Source organism: Falco rusticolus, chromosome 11 (assembly GCF_015220075.1).
Source record: "Falco rusticolus isolate bFalRus1 chromosome 11, bFalRus1.pri, whole genome shotgun sequence".
Classification (NCBI taxonomy): domain Eukaryota; kingdom Metazoa; phylum Chordata; class Aves; order Falconiformes; family Falconidae; genus Falco; species Falco rusticolus.
In genome coordinates, this window is record NC_051197.1 from 27,424,532 (window position 1) to 27,443,094 (window position 18,563).

The 18,563-nt window shown below is 42.5% G+C and overlaps 2 protein-coding genes across 3 annotated transcripts in view; both read left to right on the forward strand.

Annotated features, from left to right (window-relative positions):
* The first annotated feature begins 5,904 nt into the window (after positions 1–5,904).
* Positions 5,905–16,542, forward strand: SELE (selectin E). Its single transcript, XM_037403909.1, has 16 exons — positions 5,905–7,437; positions 7,599–7,678; positions 8,117–8,503; positions 9,287–9,394; positions 9,517–9,702; positions 10,350–10,535; positions 10,641–10,826; positions 11,390–11,575; positions 11,681–11,866; positions 12,431–12,616; positions 12,722–12,907; positions 13,177–13,362; positions 14,342–14,449; positions 14,902–14,923; positions 15,034–15,106; positions 15,461–16,542. The coding sequence occupies exons 2-15, from the start codon at positions 7,642–7,644 to the stop codon at positions 15,089–15,091; spliced, it is 2,208 nt and encodes a 735-aa protein (XP_037259806.1). The 5' UTR covers positions 5,905–7,437; positions 7,599–7,641; the 3' UTR covers positions 15,092–15,106; positions 15,461–16,542.
* Positions 16,543–16,831: 289 nt separating this feature from the next.
* Positions 16,832–18,563, forward strand: part of RXRG (retinoid X receptor gamma) — a 51,892-nt gene continuing 50,160 nt past the window's right edge. For both annotated transcript variants that reach the window (XR_005106700.1, XM_037403911.1), the window contains exon 1: positions 16,832–16,879. Coding sequence is in view for 1 of the 2 variants with exons in the window: in XM_037403911.1 (XP_037259808.1) it covers positions 16,847–16,879 (33 nt within the window). In the remaining variant the exon portion in view is untranslated. The remainder of the gene's footprint in view (positions 16,880–18,563) is intronic.

An 18,563-nucleotide genomic window follows, 5' to 3' on the forward strand; every position in this document is an offset into this window, starting at 1 on the left:
CTGCTTGTTTACCAGTAAAAAAATTAAGGACTGGAATATCTGTGCTGGCCTTCTCTGAAGCTTGCTTAGCAGATATTCCTTCCTAGAGCAGCACAGCTCTGGGGGTGGGCAATTTGGGCTGAAAACTTAAGGAGAAACCCAAGAAATTACAATATTGAAGTTATCAGGTGCTGTATTTAATGGTTAAGCAATCATTGTTGAACATAGCTTTAGTTATGGAATCAAACACATTAAATACTGTGTCCATTGATGTATAAAAATTATTTACCTGAAACTGACTGAAGCACTGAAAAGAACAAACCTGAAGCTTGGAGTTCATCAACTAATGGTGAGATATATTAGTAAGGAAGTGAAGCTACTGCCCTCTTAATCCTTTCTCATAGTCTCTGCCTCATAATACTGCAATTGGAGAATGGAAGGTCATGTCAGCCCTCCGGTGCTACTGATAGTTCACATGCTATCTGACAAGTCAAAACAGTGTTTTCTAGGAACAGAGCTAGGCAGAAGCTATGCAAAGAATTTGCAAAACAAAAAACATTTCTCATGATGACCACTTTTACAGACCCAACCACCAATTTAATCTCCTAATACTGAAATTTCCTCTCACTCCTCTCATTTGCCAAATACTGTAACTGTTCTCTTCCTCAGAGCCAGAATTCCCATGTCACATCTGGGACATCTCACCTGCTGAGACTGTGGGACTATGGAACAGACCTGGGCAGTAAAATAATCGGTGCTGGGTTAGTGCACGGGTTATTATTAAGTTATTCTTTCTTACATGTACATGAAGGATGGCAAGGCTCCAAGAACTCGTCTGCCATAGTTTCCAACAGTAGAATTAGAAATAATTGAGTTCTGCGTGGGACCAGTTCCACCTGCAACTGCAGGTAGCCAGGTATGTGTGATGTTAAGAGCAGCCCTGCTTTTATCTTAAGGTGTGAGTTGTTCCCTCTGCTTCTTTGTTCTGTTTCACATTTCAATGCACTGAATCACACCTTGCCAGTGCAAGTGATCCCTGGCCTCGGGTTAGATTTTTGAATGTGTATTTTTGTCTGTATGGAGGAAATTGAGCAACATGAGTCACATTAGAGAGTTCCCGAAATGAGAAGTGGAGATGAGATTTTTCTGGCTCCTGGGGTTTCACTCCAGACAGAGTGGAGACTGTCTTAGGCAGCCTGAAAAATTCCAGCTTCTTTGTAGCATTTCTGTTGCCTGCTTCACACTTCATGGGACACAGAGGCTGAGGGATGAGTATGTTTTTGGAAATTATCTTTTCCCTTTTAGACCTTGGGGAAAACTTGTGCCCTAAACCCTTTGTCTCTGAATTTTTAAAAAATTAGTGTTTCAAGCTCCTCTCCAAACAGGAAACACCTTCACTAGTGGCACCAGAACATCTTTTCCCCTCAAGGTTGACTAAAGCTCTTACTCTTCTACTGTGTTACTGTGGGTGAAGCTGGAGTTTTTTCCATTACTTCAACATATCAAGTAGTTTTACAGCTCTTTGCCATGGGATAATACATATCTTTTATAATATATATTAGTTATACAAATTATTTTGACATAAATACTTATGAAGTGTTTTAATTTAGGAATGATAAATATAGCTCCTAAGAGAGAAATGGAACTGGGTTACTTGGAGGTACTTAATTCTCTATTTTTGTCTGTTGACATAGAATTATAGAATGATTTAGGTTGGAAAAGACCTTTAAGATAGAGTCCAACTGTTAACCCAGCACTGCTTAAAAAGGAAGACTTAGAAATATGTAAATGCAGCTGTAGTTATATAATGTATGTAAAGAACCATTCTTTAAGAAAGGACATGGGAAATTAATCTCTGTCTCTTTCTATATGTACATACATATATGTATATATTCTGGTTACCTGAGATCCCACCATATTCTGTATTTGTCTATTTTTGTGATTTCAGCAAGTTCAACAGAGAATTCTAGATAATCTAAAATAATTTCGCACTACATCCTGTTTTCATAAAATACTGATATTGACAAATGTCTCAAACCAAGACTTAATTTCCAACAGAAAGCTAGACTACAAAACTCCTGTTCTAGTATTTCATGGCCTCCTTATTTAGAAAAATTGCCTTTGAAATTTTGTCAAGAAAAATCAATCCAACTACTACTTCTTATGCACCAAGTGAACATAAAGAATTTTTTGTCATGTGCCTTTTAAGTATTCTAAAATACCTTTGGGGCTTTAGGAGATTGTATAGACTACTTTCTTCTATCATCCTTTTCTGCAGTGGGGTGGGAATAAAACAGTTAAATGCCTTGGGTGTTTGCACGTAAGCCGTGTTTTCTGAGTGTGTGTTACTTGAATTACATGCTATTGAGTGTGTGTTGTCTGTGGAGAGCTGACAGTTCAGAAGATTAGATTCCTTGCAGTCTCTTTACTAGTCAGACAAGCATTCCTGCATGTTTCAGGGACAGGAAACAAAATGAGGATGTTCATAAGAAATAAAATCAGTAAATCTTAAACATTTTTTTTGGTTTTGTTATGAAGATAGTGCAGGGTGTCAAGATTGTATGAGATGGTCCTAGTTTATTTTCCAAAAAATAATAAAACTTTGATCTCATTCTAAATAATGTATCAAATGTGTTGCTCAGGATTTGATTGTGTTTTGTCTGCCTGTAGCTTTCTGAAATTGTGGTACTTGAGATTAGGTGCACTACACCAGATGAGATTTGGCAATGGCAGATTGGACAGAATAGTTGTAAATTTTGTCTTAAATAAAACATTCCTGTTAATATATATCAGAACAGCATTTCCTATTTTTAAAAATGATAACAAATCCTTAGCCCATATTGTATTCATGATTTGCTATAATTCCTACTTCCTTTTTTAGGATTCTCCTGCCTAGCAAGCAATTTCCCAGTTTGTTTCTATGGTGGTGTTTGGTTGAGTGTTTTTTTCTTTTTTGGTGGTGGTTTGGTTTATTTGATTAAGACCATTGTGCTTGCTTCTATTGTTTTGTCCTCATTTCTTTTGGATCACATCTCTAACTTATTCAAATCTTTGAGTCCTATATTGGTCCTTTGGAACTCTTGCAGTTCCTCAAAGCCTGGTGTCGTCTGCAAATTTTCTAAGCATTTTAGATGATAATTTGCAATCCAACTTAAATTAGCTCATGTTAGTTCAAGATAAGCCCTTGCAGGGCTCATTTGTATAGTCCTCTCAGACTGATGGTGATTTTTTGAAAACTGCCCTTTGAGTAGTGGTTACATCTCATGCATGCTCATTTTATGGTGATTTCAGTTTGCTTATAAGAATGTCTCGTGGACAGCATTGAAAAATCTTACCTACAGCAAAACATAGTGCACTATTGTTTCTTTGTTTACTCACTCAGCCTTCAAGTACAAACTAGATTGATCTGTCAAGAATAAAATCTATCATATCAATTCAGCTGTTCTTCGCAGATCAGCCTTCTGCTGATTTTTCAATTGTGGTGTGGGGTTTTTTTTTAATTTTCCAGTATGGTTCTAGTATCTTTTATAGGTGCTCATGTGGAAGGCCTGGCTTCTAATTACCTGGATCTTCCTTTCCTAGATACATACAGGCAATATTTGCTTTTTGTCAGCCCTCTGACATCGTTCCCCATACTCTAAGGTAATTACTGAGGGTTTGCATCCTTACAGTAGCTTGATTGGCTGGAACTAACCTAAATAGTCATCACTCCAGTCTTTCCATATTCTGACCTGTTTTCTTTTCCCAATGTGTAACACTATTGCAGTGAGTGTTTTTTAACTTTTCCCTGTGTAGAAAGAAATGACATTTGACATGTCCTCTGTCAATTGCTATCCTTCTTTAAATAGCAGACCTGGCCGGGTTTTGTTGTTCTTACTCCTAATGTGTTTATATAGCCTTTTCTTACCTTTTATGTCTCATAGTAGCCTATCAAATAAACCTTCCAACTAGAAAATTACTTGCTGCTAGTTAATCCTTGTTAGGCATCTCTATAAGGGAAAAGAGCTTCTCTCATCTGGAGTACATTCACTTGTAAAAAGCTGGGCTTTCACTTGTGGAAATGAAGGTCTGGAGTGTATAGGACTAAGAAGTGTTCAGCATTTCTAAAAATTTGAATTGATGTAGGTCTAACATCTCCCATTTTTCTGGCAGAGAGGAACTGGATTAGTTTTAAGGAACTGTGTCTGTGTTCAGGTAGCATAAGAGCGCACGAAACTCAGTGCAGCAGAAGAAATGAAGCTCTAATATTCTCCAAAAAAATGGTAAAGGAAGAAAAAAAGCACAAATGTGAAATAACTATGAAAAGAATAAATCAGTAACATGTAAACCAGCTAAAAGGCAAGCTGGATGGCATTTCTAGCTTGGAATTCTGCCATTCAACCTAAGTAACTGTATCAGAGGTGTTTTCCTGGAATACCTATGTAACTACTGATCTAATGAGCTTTAGCTCACAGGAATACCAGTCTTCCCAAACAACAGGGTTGAAGTTTTTAAGAGCCTTGGACTTTTAATAGTGAGATTTTTAACCTCTCAGTTGTGTGAAAATGCTTTTCAGGCTTGCTTAAAAATTGCATTTGTATGCATCTTCCATTATATTAAAAAGAGATAAAAATATGATTAGTGGATGGCAGAATTCCCTGGGAAAAACCAAAAAGAGCCCCATGTCAGTGATGCATAAGAGAATACTGCCAACAAAAACAGGCAGTCTTTTTAGGCTGGAATTTTTACAGGCATATTGCTGTTAGTCTTTGGTGTTTTGTTTTTTTTATGTGTGGTTTTTAATCTGCTGCAGACAAGAGGTCTCAGACAGCCCCTGTAAAGGAAGGCTATTGTGAACTGTGAAATAGTCTCTTCCTTCCTCCGGAGATTCCACTGGCAAAGCAATTCTGATAAAGTTTCCTCTACTCAACTTCAGAGCTTCTGCCATGACAAGATTCCACTGGCAAAGCAATTCTGATAAAGTTTCCTCTACTCAACTTCAGAGCTTCTGCCATGACAAGAATGAGCACTTACCAGTAGGAGGCTCATAAAACTGCTTGAAAAAGTGAATGTCCAGGAAAAGTTGTAGGATTTTCTGCCTCCTGGCTCCAGAGAGGATGTAAACTGTTCTGAAGTTGTCTGTAATTCTACTCTGTATACAATTATAACAGCTGATCAATGTTTTAGAAAAAATAATAAGGCTACCCTATTAAAACTCATTATCATTAGTTTGTATTAGGATAATGTTTACAGAAATTAGGCCCAGCTGCATGATGTACCTTACAGGTGCATGAAAAGTACCAGCCTCTGTTAGGAGGGTTTGCAATCTGGAGGACATGGACAGAGCAGAGTTGGCAGCCAGGAGATGTTTGCACACCCGTGGATGAGCAGCTGAGGCTAAAAAAAAAATAGCAGACCTGATCTGCTGCTGCTTGGAATTCTCTGGAGGTCTGGTGGTTCTAAGCATGGGTGGCCCAGGCCTTGGCCTGCAGGATGAGTTGATGACATAGCCAAGAGCTAACCTCAACTTCCCAGAGTTTTTTGATGGCTTGTGTTTCTAGTTTTGCTAGTTAGCACCTGCTAGAAAGTGTTCCTCTCCCTACAAATATTTAATGTGTTACGTTTAATCCTCACTATTCAGTAGCTGACTTTGACATGCTTTCTAGGACTTTGTTGCAATTTCTAGTAAACTCTGATATTTTGGTAGTAACTGAGGGTGTTTTAGAATATATTATTTTTTCTATCCTCTCTTCTGTGATGGATTCCTTTGGGCAGAGATCTATCAAGGTATGGTTACTTGACAAAAATTTTTTGTGAAAAAATTGAGGATTGATACCAGCTGAGATCTTAGCTTGGAATCCATGAGCCACTGATTTTTATTGTATAAGAACAGGCTGAGGTTCTAAAATAACAGCTCTAACATTCACTGTATAAACTAAAACTGTGCTTTACAGGTACGAAGTGGGTGCTACCCTGTGTCCTGCTATCACTGAGAACTGCTACTGATTCCCTTGCTTGTTAAGCTTCATTAAACCTCACTGATAATGGTGAATCTCTATGCCTGGAATACCAGTCTGGAAACTGGACTGTCTGGTAGAGCCCTCATAGTAAGTGCCTGCGTGGATGTGGAACAGGGGATGGGGTGACACGGCTAATTGGGGTGCAAGGGAATAATAGCACTTTGTATCGACAAGGGTTGGCAGCGCTGGGGAATGTGGGCTCTGCTACAAGCTTCTAATGTCATGTCTTTGCACAGGGTTGAGAACTGAGTTAATGTGTCTATTACTCATGTTGCCTGTTCCCTGCTTATGACCCTCAACACTACTTGTGAGACCTGTAACAGAGGTGAGAAGGTTGCTTCAGTGAGAATACCCAAAGCTACTTCTGTTCGTAGCATGGCAAATCATTGCCTTGCCACTGAAGTGGCATATGTGTGAAGGTATGCATGAGGATCAAGGAGTGGAGCAGTGCAGCCAGAAGACTACTGTGCAAGGAATGGGTCATCCTCACGCTCAATGCCTTCTCCTGTGTGCAGATGCATTCCAAACAGCCTGTGACCGCTTACCAACCCACTGCAGCAAAGTGTCCATGATTACTCAGACATGTGTTGGGTACCATGGACACCATGTGACTGCTTCGTGCAGTAGTAATTGATCAGTGTATACACAATAAATGTGTGTGAATTCAGTAGGAGACTAGTGTATTGTCTTATCCACCTGAAATATTATGCACACCTGTTAAGGAATTGTAACTCTATTGAGACAAGAATATTGTAGCATATGGTCCAAGGGACTCTTCAAAGCTAAATCTACCTTCCAGGCTTTGATAAATCTGTATTATGAACAATATTCTAGAAGAGTACTAGCAGTCCTGAGGCTGGAAAACCTTACCACAAATGAGAACTCTTCACGACATTCTGTGAATCACGAGGAAAGGCTTGTCCAATGATGCAGCTTCCATCTTTTACCCAAACTTAGTTAACCAGCTATGAGCATTGGTGCCTTTCTTACTGAGATCCCCAAAAGAACCAACACTTTCTTGCTGCAAAACATCATGCTGGGTGAAAAACTGGAATCTGCTTATTCATGCAGCTAAAACTAACAGTCTTGCTCCTTCCTGATATCCTGGAATTGTGTGTTTCTGTCAGTAAAGCTATGTAATGAAGCACTTGGCAGTTTGTCAGCACAGTGTGTCTTTGAGAAGGTTGATTTGGCAAGGGGAAGCATGGGCTTAATGTGTGGGAGGGCCAGATCCGGGATTTTCCAATATTTTATTTTTTTTTCCACACGGAATTTCCCATCTCGTGGAGGATAGGCCGGTTGAGAGAATAAAAGGCCATAGTAAAGGCAGGGGATTACACAGTCCAGACACTTGCTGAACTTAATCTTCAAGTCTGTATTCAGCAACCTAGCAACAGAAGACAGTCACTGAGAAATATTGAAGAGGACTTTTGCCACCTGGCCACCACAACTACAACCTGTGAGTATAACTGGAGTGTGGTGTTCTGTTTCATTGCTTAGCTAAAAGAACATAATAATGTTTAAAAGTATGTAGAAAAGATTGTGTAGGCAGTATTTTATATTGAATTGTAAAAAGTCAGTATTCATTCTTTACAAATGTGTTCCTTTGATCTCTCATAGCCATCTGCTTAAAAGATAAAGTGAAGAGAAAACAGTCAGAAACATGATTTTCTTGTGGTTCCCATCTCTTCTTGCTTATGGTAAGTGTGTATTTCTCTGTGTAGGAAACTAGTTGGATGGTAGTATTAGTGTGATGCTTCTGTTTGAGCTCAGAATTAAACAGAATTTTTGAACCAGACCTAATTATCTTGAGGCTAGGTTCATACAGAAGAACAGAGATTCATCGGCAGCGGGATGTTTCCCTGCTTGCCTGTCAAATACATAATTACCTCCTGTAGTTTGCTATGAAGTCTGCAAAGCTTTGTGTGATTGGATGTAGTTTCACAGGCTGAAGTCCCTGTACTTGATGCTGATATTCCTGTTTTGAAGCTTGACAGTTGATTATTTATAAAATAATTGCCACTACTTCTTAAGCAGTTTCAGATATTGACAACTTTACAGTATTTATAGAGCTTAATATATCTTCTAGCGAGAGGGAAAAAGTCAGACACCAACTTTTTGACATCTTTTCATTCTAGGACTTACAATACTGGAGGGGGTAAATTGTTGGACATACCATTATTCAGACACAAACATGACCTACAGGGAAGCAGAGCTGTGGTGCAAAAAGAGGTATACTAACATGGTTGCCATTCAGAATAAGGAGGAAATCAGCTATCTCAATAACTTCTTACCCTTCAATCCGGGTTACTACTGGATTGGAATCAGAAAAATTAATGATGTATGGACCTGGATTGGAACTAACAAAGAACTGACAGAAGAGGCAGAAAACTGGGCTTCAGGTGAGCCAAATGGCAAAGGGAACAATGAGGACTGCGTTGAAATCTACATCAAAAGAGGGAAGGATGATGGCAAATGGAATGATGAACAGTGTGAGAAAAAGAAGGTCGCCTTGTGCTACACAGGTATGGTGCGATAAAGGCCATCTAGTGTGCCCCTATGGAGATGAGATGGTGGGTGGGATGAGTTTTTTAACCTAGTCTTATATATTAACTGTCTGACCCTGTGAACACTTGTACACTTATCCTTACAGAGCTAGGTTGGTTTTGTTCTAAGAGTTGGATTGATCTTGCTTACCTTTTAGCTCCAGGAATATTGTATGTCTTTTACGAGCAAATCACCAGACCTTCTCTATAATCAGTAGAAACACGCTCTTCCAGATGATGACTTTCATCCCACGCAAGTGGGTGTCTCAGCTAGATAAAAATTGCCCTTTTGGAGGCATCTGTTTGCTAGCTATAGATCACTGGGTCAGATTAGACATTTTGTGTAGAGGTGGCTAAGGCTACATAAAAAAAAAAAAATTGCAAGTCAAATATCAAACAATTAGAGCTGTGATGAGTTAATGAAGAATGTACCTGTAGGGGATTGCTACTTACCTCATAGTATATTGTTCCTTTTGCATTTTAAATATTGCTAATATCTACCTGAGAACAAGTGGTCATGGAGTCTGCAGCCAGTAGAATCCTTTCACTGTGAGCTAGTCTGTCAAAGATGTTGATTTCTGAAATCCTTCTGTGAAATGACAGGGTAATCCTATGTATTAAACCACCTGTTTTTCTTTTGCTCTACAAAGTGCTTGTTTAGTGCCAGAAAACCTAAATAAAGTGCTGGCCAGATTTCATTAGCGGCCACTGCTGATTCTTTTATAATTTGCTGTATTTTTTCTTTTTTTTTCTTTCCTGCAGCTTCTTGCAACCCATCTCTCTGCAGTGGCCGTGGAGAATGCATAGAGACTATTAACAACCACACCTGCCATTGTAACCCTGGATTCTATGGGCCTGAATGCGAGTTTGGTAAGATTACTCCCCCCTGCTTTTCAACCAGGGCAATGCTAGCTAGTGTAGTTTGTCTGTCTTGTTGATTTACCTGCTGAGCCAGTGAGACTGACTGTGTACCTTCTTGTGTTTCTTTGAAGTTGAGAGTTGTGATCCACTAGAAAAACCTGATCATGGGAGCCTTGAGTGCAACCATCCATGGGAGAACTTCGGCTACAACTCGTCCTGCCAAGTTCAGTGTGAGGAAGGCTATGAACTGACTGCATTGGAGTCTGTATACTGTACCTCTTCTGGGGTCTGGTCTGCCCCCCTTGCAGCATGCAAAGGTGAGCTTCTCAAGCAGTGATAGGTGAGCTTTCTACATTATACACAGCTCTGTTAACTTCAGTGTTGCTCTGTTAGTAGGTACAAATTGAAGTTCTGGCCCATTCCTTTGTAATTAATTACGTGGTGAAGGTGCTATTTTATTGCAGCACACAGGTCTCTCTGTTCCTGAAAAGATGAATTGGGCAGGGTGAATGTTCTGGCCCTGGTCTAGATTTTCTTGTAGGGAAAGACATTTCCATCTCATAGTGGGGAACAGGGAATGGAGGTGATCTAGCTGTAAGACTGCTCACAACAGGCCAGTTACTCCTGGCTGCAGCAATTACTTTTTGAGGTGTTCGTCTTAGAATAAGCTACTGTTTGAAGCAAATAAAAGCATCAAACATTAATAAGCAGCAGTCAAAATGGGAAAATTTTGCATTGTAACTAGTTGATGTCATGAGGTGCAGGTGAATTTACAGCCTTGCCTTAAGAGACGGTCTTCCATTTTGAAATCTTTCCACTGCTTTCTGAAATGGCAGCACAGTAGGTCACGTAAAGATGCTTCCGTTTAGTAGTTATGTTGCTAACTTTCAGGAAAGGAAAAAAAACCCCAACTTTTGATGGTTTGTTCCAAGCTAAGCTCTGTACTCTCTTTTATGCTTTTCAGCTGTGACCTGTCCTGCCTTAGAGGTGCCTGCTCATGGTGCTGTGAACTGCTCCCATCCCTCTGTGGAGCTCACCTGGGGTACCACCTGCGAGTTCACCTGTGAAGAAGGATTTGTCCTGACAGGACCAGCCACACTGCAGTGTGGGCCTTCTGGGGCCTGGGACAGGCAGCAGCCATCCTGTGCAGGTACCTTTCCTCACTGCTGCCCACTTGAGCACTCAGGGCTGTCAGCATTGGCCCATGGAACTCCTGAGACATCTGTGCTGATTGCTGGTGATCTGTGTGTTGCAGCTGTGAGGTGTGAGGCTGTAACCTGGCCAGAAGGTGGCTTTGTGACCTGTGACCATGCCTCTGCAGATCTCTCTTATGGCTCACGTTGTGATTTCCACTGCAGCGAGGGCCACATTCTGGACGGCCCGTCCAGCATTGAGTGCACGGCACAGGGGTGGTGGTCAGAGCCAGCGCCAAAATGCAAAGGTAAGACTTTCTGGGTTGGAAATCATCAATTAAAGCTTGCAGTATCTCAAATAGTCTGAAGATACTTCCTCGTTCAAGTGTAGGCAAGGAGTAACAGTCATCCCAGTGTGTTTATAGGACTATTCATAAGCAGATCTCAAGATGGGGATTGTTTAGCCTCTTGTGTTAGAGGAAGCAGCAGTGCAGGGTGACAAGCAACGTTCAGGAACTGTGTCACCGACACATATGTTAACAGGCTTTTGAAGTAGAGTGTTCTGACAGGAACTCTGTGTTCCCTACACCCCAGTGGGAGCCAGTGTCTCCTTATGCAGTCCACTTGTGGGTATAACCTGGAGCCAGTGTCAGGATAGCTTACGTGCTTTAGGTGCATGTGTAAGGGTTCTGTCTGCACCGTGCAACACGTGGAAGTCACTGTTTCCTGAGACGCTGTGAAGTCTGAAGGGATGTACTATGGCTCTGTAGGGGACAGCACCAGGCACAGCATGTCCTCTTGTAAGCTCAAAGAGTGTTTAACTTGACCTACTCCAAGCTAAGCTCTGTGCTGTGTCTTTTGTGCTTTTCAGCTGTGACCTGTCCTGCCTTAGAGGTGCCTGCTCATGGTGCTGTGAACTGCTCCCATCCCTCTGTGGAGCTCACCTGGGGTACCACCTGCGAGTTCACCTGTGAAGAAGGATTTGTCCTGACAGGACCAGCCACACTGCAGTGTGGGCCTTCTGGGGCCTGGGACAGGCAGCAGCCATCCTGTGCAGGTACCTTTCCTCACTGCTGCCCACTTGAGCACTCAGGGCTGTCAGCATTGGCCCATGGAACTCCTGAGACATCTGTGCTGATTGCTGGTGATCTGTGTGTTGCAGCTGTGAGGTGTGAGGCTGTAACCTGGCCAGAAGGTGGCTTTGTGACCTGTGACCATGCCTCTGCAGATCTCTCTTATGGCTCACGTTGTGATTTCCACTGCAGTGAGGGCCACATTCTGGACGGCCCGTCCAGCATTGAGTGCACGGCACAGGGGTGGTGGTCAGAGCCAGCGCCAAAATGCAAAGGTAAGACTTTCTGGGTTGGAAATCATCAATTAAAGCTTGCAGTATCTCAAATAGTCTGAAGATACTTCCTCGTTCAAGTGTAGGCAAGGAGTAACAGTCATCCCCAGTGTGTTTATAGGACTATTCATAAGCAGATCTCAAGATGGGGATTGTTTAGCCTCTTGTGTTAGAGGAAGCAGCAGTGCAGGGTGACAAGCAACGTTCAGGAACTGTGTCACCGACACATATGTTAACAGGCTTTTGAAGTAGAGTGTTCTGACAGGAACTCTGTGTTCCCTACACCCCAGTGGGAGCCAGTGTCTCCTTATGCAGTCCACTTGTGGGTATAACCTGGAGCCAGTGTCAGGATAGCTTACGTGCTTTAGGTGCATGTGTAAGGGTTCTGTCTGCACCGTGCAACACGTGGAAGTCACTGTTTCCTGAGACGCTGTGAAGTCTGAAGGGATGTACTATGGCTCTGTAGGGGACAGCACCAGGCACAGCATGTCCTCTTGTAAGCTCAAAGAGTGTTTAACTTGACCTACTCCAAGCTAAGCTCTGTGCTGTGTCTTTTGTGCTTTTCAGCTGTGACCTGTCCTGCCTTAGAGGTGCCTGCTCATGGTGCTGTGAACTGCTCCCATCCCTCTGTGGAGCTCACCTGGGGTACCACCTGCGAGTTCACCTGTGAAGAAGGATTTGTCCTGACAGGACCAGCCACACTGCAGTGTGGGCCTTCTGGGGCCTGGGACAGGCAGCAGCCATCCTGTGCAGGTACCTTTCCTCACTGCTGCCCACTTGAGCACTCAGGGCTGTCAGCATTGGCCCATGGAACTCCTGAGACATCTGTGCTGATTGCTGGTGATCTGTGTGTTGCAGCTGTGAGGTGTGAGGCTGTAACCTGGCCAGAAGGTGGCTTTGTGACCTGTGACCATGCCTCTGCAGATCTCTCTTATGGCTCACGTTGTGATTTCCACTGCAGCGAGGGCCACATTCTGGACGGCCCGTCCAGCATTGAGTGCACGGCACAGGGGTGGTGGTCAGAGCCAGCGCCAAAATGCAAAGGTAAGACATACTGCTTTGGGAAATAGTTTTGCCACTGGACAGCACACTGAAATCTGTATTCCTGTAGGGTTCTGGCTCCAAACTAAGCTGTGTGCTGTCTCTCCTAATTTCAGCTGTGACTTGCCCTGCCTTAGGGCTCCTGGCTCTGTGAACTGCTCCCATTCCAAAGTCAAATGAATTTGAAAATACAATGTACATATAGTGGAAAAAACAGGGTCAAAGACAGGAAAGTCTTTAATGGCTTGTAACCATCTCTTTCTGTATTTCAGTTGTGCAGTGTGAACCGCTGAGCTCTCCTGAGAAAGGCTCTATGGATTGCTCACATGGGGCTGGGAACTTCATGTACAACACAACCTGCCACTTCAGCTGTCTAGAAGGATGGAAGCTCAATGGTTCTCATGTTCTTGCGTGCAGTCATTCAGGAAACTGGAGTGCCAGTCTGCCCACATGTGAAGGTATTTTACCTGTGCTCACAGAGAGATGGCACTGGGTTTCTAGTCAAATGAAGTATGGAAGGGTGGAGAAGGCAACACCAGCCAGTGAGTTACAGCTTCTAGTGAAGTTCCTGAATTAAAAAACCCAACAAAAGCATGGGTTTTTGAAAACAGAAGAGAGGAAAATTCCTAAAAGGTCTTGGTGAAACATGTTGATTTCTCATAAAAAAAACCCAAACCTGCAACCTGATTTTGAGTTTTGTTTGGTTTTTAGTGTTTCTCATGTTGAGCTTTTTCCATATGAGTAAAGAAAGAAAGGTTTTCTAGAGAAACAGAACTCTGTGGGGAAATCTGTGTTCATAAGTCTTTCTCAGTGGAGAAGTTTATAGATTTGTTTGGTGTGACAGTTTCTTGGGTGAGCTCAGCTAAAAGATCTCACAGAGCTCTTCTGTCAAAGGCTGTAATTTTACAGGACAGAAGTCTCAGCCTTGCCTTCCCATTCATGTCAGTTAAGGGCTCTGTCAGTGTCCTCAGTGGGAACATACTTGGCCTGCCTGAAATGCTTTTGCTTGAGGTCCTAAAAGCTCAACTCCACTTTATTGGTTCTAGCAGAATTTAGATTTCTGAATAATTTCAGAAAAAAAAGAAAAAAAATTTGATCTCAACCAAATTGCTCAGAGAGGAAGACAGCACAATGGGAATTAAAATACAAACTGAAACATTAAAAATAAGATGAGCATGAATTGTCACGTGAGGCTGGAGGTTAGACAGACCCCGCTATAGCTAGCTTGTTGCCTTGCCATTTCTTTGGCAATGGGTGGGATAATTTTTAGTATGCAGCTTTTTACCTTGTGTACAAGATGTGCCCTGTCTCAGCAAGAGAAAACTTACAAGCTGCAATTCTGTTTCCTCTTGAAGAGCACAAGGAAAAGGAAGAAGTAGAGGGCTTCAAAGACCACACATGCCTCTTGATCTCACTGAAACTTTTTTATCCTTTCAGTTTCAGAACAAGTCAGCTATGTCTCTGTGGGCATAGCAGCCACAAGTGCCTCTCTGCTGTCTACGGCATCATTCCTCCTTTGGCTTGCAAGACGTTTCCAAAGAAAAGGTAAGCAATTGGACTGGGTCCACTGGTTTTATTTACCTTCCTGAAAAAATTTCAGTGGAGAAAAGACCCTGAAACCCTCCAAACCCCAATACATTGGTTTTTGAAAAAGTGAAAATTCCCATACTTACTCTCCTAAATTATTTTCAAGAAGCCTGCATACATGCCATGTTTGGCTTCAGATGAAAATTTAAAAATCAAAAATAGTAAACCTCAAATGTTTATAAAACAAGAATTAGAAGAAAAAAGCAACATTTTATTACTGCCAGGGAAAGTGAATGAGAATTTGAGATGAGGCTCATGACAACACAGTAATAACTGCCTATGAGATTTGTTGATAGATAATGGCTTTTTATCAGATATTCAGAAATGAGAGGGTTTTCAGTAGAAGAAAAAGTTTGCACGAGGGGGCTTTCATCTTGAAATGCTAATGCCTTTTCTTATTCTTCTTGCAGCAAAGAAATTTACTCCTTCTAGGTAAGTTGTGTCTCAAAAAACAGCATGAAAAACATGGCAATCACTTTTCTAAAATCCATTTGATATAAACCAGTTGTCATTGAAGTACTTCTCATTTCTGTTTTTTATAGTAGCTGCCAGAGCCTAACCATTGAAGGTAGTTTCCAAAGTGCTGGCCAGAATGTCTGATTCCAGGTGTTACAGGTAAGCACATGAGATTGCTTATCCAATTAATAGGAAAGAATTTGCAAGTACAGCTATCAGAGCTATTAATTGCAATACAATTGCTGAAATAGCAGTATGTGCTTTGGGGTACCTAATATGCATCTTGGCATTGCATGAAAGTTCCTAACAAGGCTGATGGATTTATTGCTTTAGAAATGGATTTTTAGCTCCTTAAGGATGACTGTGTTTAGCATCCTGTCCAGCTGCCTATAGTATTAGGAACACTTCTGTGTGTTTTTGCTACCTGATGCATACAAAATTCCTCTGAAATGAGAGCAAATACAGATCTATGCCAATTTTCCAACTTACAGAGGAATTTTGTTCTCTCTGCAGGAATTGAAGCCATCTTTACTTAGCTCTCAGATTTCTGGAGAATGAAACTGCATGTGAATCAACAGCTCTCCAGATGTTTTTACCTCTTGCTGACAAGATGATTGACCTTGTGTATTGTTCAGAAATTTTGAACTCAATCTGTCTGGTACTTCCATTGAAGACAAGCAGAGAGTAAAACTCTGGCCTTCTGGCAAAATACTGTCTACATTCAGTCATGTAGTTATCATAACTGGGAGCTTGCCATCTCTTGTCCAGATGGTGAGCAAATAGTAAGCTGCTGCCTAAAGAGGAGGCTGGTTTCTCCTCTGGTCTGCTCAAAGGTACCTAGGTGAGGTGAAGACATGCATTATTTCACATCACTTAGTACACTGCTGGAGACGTCTTCTCTGGAGACATATGGGTTATACTTGCAGAAACAGAGTAACTGGGATGCAAAAGTATTCATTAAATAGCTTTGAAACCATTGATCTGGTTTGTTATTGAAGTCAGTTTATTTTAAGAGGATGTCCCAGTCAATAAATATGCCTGTGGCAATGTGGGCAACTATTTGGGTTTCTGCTGCATGCCCCAGAAAGCTTAGGGACTTTAAACCTTTATTTTTTTGGTAGTAGCACTAGGAATGGTAGTGCTTATACTAGGTACTCCGGTTTCTGAATGCAGCAAGTGGATCTGAAATGATCTCATCCCTGTGGGATTATGTACTGTAATACAGGTATATACATAAATATTTAATTGTGCAGTTTTTACTGTGGATATTTCTGTGCTGTTAACTGTAAATATATTGTAAAATACTGCTTCTTGAGTAGGTCTGTGGCCATTGATCTGGGCCCAGGTAATTTTAAAATAATTCGGAAGTGTTTGTAAGGATTTCATGCCTGCATATTATTTACAAATAAAATGGAAGCCTGCGATTTGGGTGTATATATTGCAACTACGATTTATTAAGCTGTTAAAGGACTTCAAATGAGAGAGTATTTCTTAAGTTATGTTTAAGTTATGATCATAAATCAAAAATCTCTGACAGAATCTGATATGTATTGTCCTATTTTGTAACAGTATTTAATAAAATGTTTTAAATGTAACGCTCCCTTTTTGGAAACGTACATCATTTCAATGATTTACATCAGCCCTGCGGATATGGCTTCGGCAGCAGAATGTGAGGGGTTGGGGGAAGACTAAACAGCAAGGCTGTCCCTGAGTTCGCTTTCCATGTTTTCGTAGCAGTCAAAGAACAACTAGCCAGCAGATGGCACTGACTGCCTGGGAGCCAGCTCGGCCAGGGCCGGACCCCAGACCCGCATCCCCAGGCCTGAGAGGAAGGAGGAAGGCTCGGTGATGTGTCCCAGAAAGCAGGTGCCTGGACCAGCACTGAGCTTTGGGAGAGGCATGCTCAGGAGAGGAGAACAGAAAGAGAAGCAAGTAGGTGATCCTGGTGCATAGTTAACAGAACAAACCCCGCAGCCTATGCAGGCCTTTTGCAGCCCTTTCTACTGGGAGGTTAGCTAGTGTGGGAGGCCATGGGCTAAGGGGTGAAAGCACAGCTGTGGGGATTAGCGGTGACTGCTGTCTGGGGACCTCCACTCCCACCCTGGCTTGGGCTGTAGCCAAAGACACTGCCGTGGGCTAGTGCTGGCTCGGTACCTCTGATGGCCAGACACTCCTATGGCCACCCTTCCCCAATATCACCTGCCCTAGCAAAGGAAGCTGTGCTGTGGCTTTGCATGGCTGCTGCCAGGAGCCAGCCCTTGATGATAAACCATGAGATGCATTCCTGCTCAAGAGAAGCTATCAGGCCTGTGGGCAAGGGAGTCAATTAAAAGGTGCTGTGCCACAGTGGATAGGGCCTGTTGCTGTTTATCCCAAACCAATTAAAGAACTGAGAGTGGCTGTCAGAGCTTCCCCTGCCTTGACAAGGTAGGGCCAACCGTGTGAGCAGATGCAGACCAGTAATCCTTCAGGTTCCCTGAGGGGACATAGAGATTAGCCTGAAACGCCCTGCTCTGAATCCCTGCAGGAGCTGTTGTGAGAGTTAAACCACCACATGGGTCCCCCAGTCTGTCCTTGTTGTTGTCCTCTACATGCATGGCCCTGTGGCTTCCTCTGGGGAGAGCTGCTCAGGCCAGCGTGGCTCCCACCCTGCTGCTGTGAGGGCAGCCCAGCTTCTCCTTTCCTGCCCAGAGCTGATGCTTCTAGCAGCTTTTCCTGGGACCTTACATGGGCTTTATTGCCAGAAGAGAGACTATAAGACCATCCCCTCTCTTTCTCCAGGTCTTCATCTCTTGTGATTTCTAAAGGCAGCAGGAGTGAGACCACATTTGGGTGGGATTAGTTCTCTATTTCTCCAATATATTCTCTAGGCCAGACAAAGACTCCCTGAAGGGGTTCTCCTTCCTTGCAGGGGCTTTCAGGTTACATCTATCCTCATAATTAACGTTGGTCCAGGGCACAGGCAAAACCCTACTCTGTGCTTGTCCAGGTTGCCCGATTGTTGGCCCTCTTCTGGTACTGGTTTTTCCTGCTTCAGAGTATGAATTACCAGTTTGGATGGCTTGGTGTGTCCAGGACTTTAGGATCTTCAGGGAGTCATTTTATCTGCAGTGGATGTGTCTGTTGCAGTGCCTGTGAACGCAGGTCTTCTGTTATTTGCTATCTGTATAGTTACCGTGCTGGCAAGAATGGCCATGGGAATGCTTGCTGCCGGGCTGTCATTAGTAACTCCGTTGTATCACAGCTCTATATGATGCTGTGTGATCACCAAAGGATGACAGGGTCTTTGCTGGAGGGACTTCCCTTATTTCCTGTTGTTCCGTTTCCCTGAAATTCCTTAGCTCTCCCTGGGTCTGTGGCATTGTTCAGGATGGGATCTGCGTTCTGCCTGGCATCTTATTTCGGAGTGGATGTCTGCTTGTGCCGTGACCTATGGAATCTGTGAAGGTGACATTAACTGGGAGGCACGCATGTCCTTTCACAGCTCTGCATGTTTGCTGCTTGGCAAGGGGATGGGTTTTGTGGCGTAACTTAACACATTCTTGATGAACCGAGCTACCCAGGTGGCTTGAGCTTTTTACATCTGCAGTATGACAGAAGGGGATTTAGAAACAAA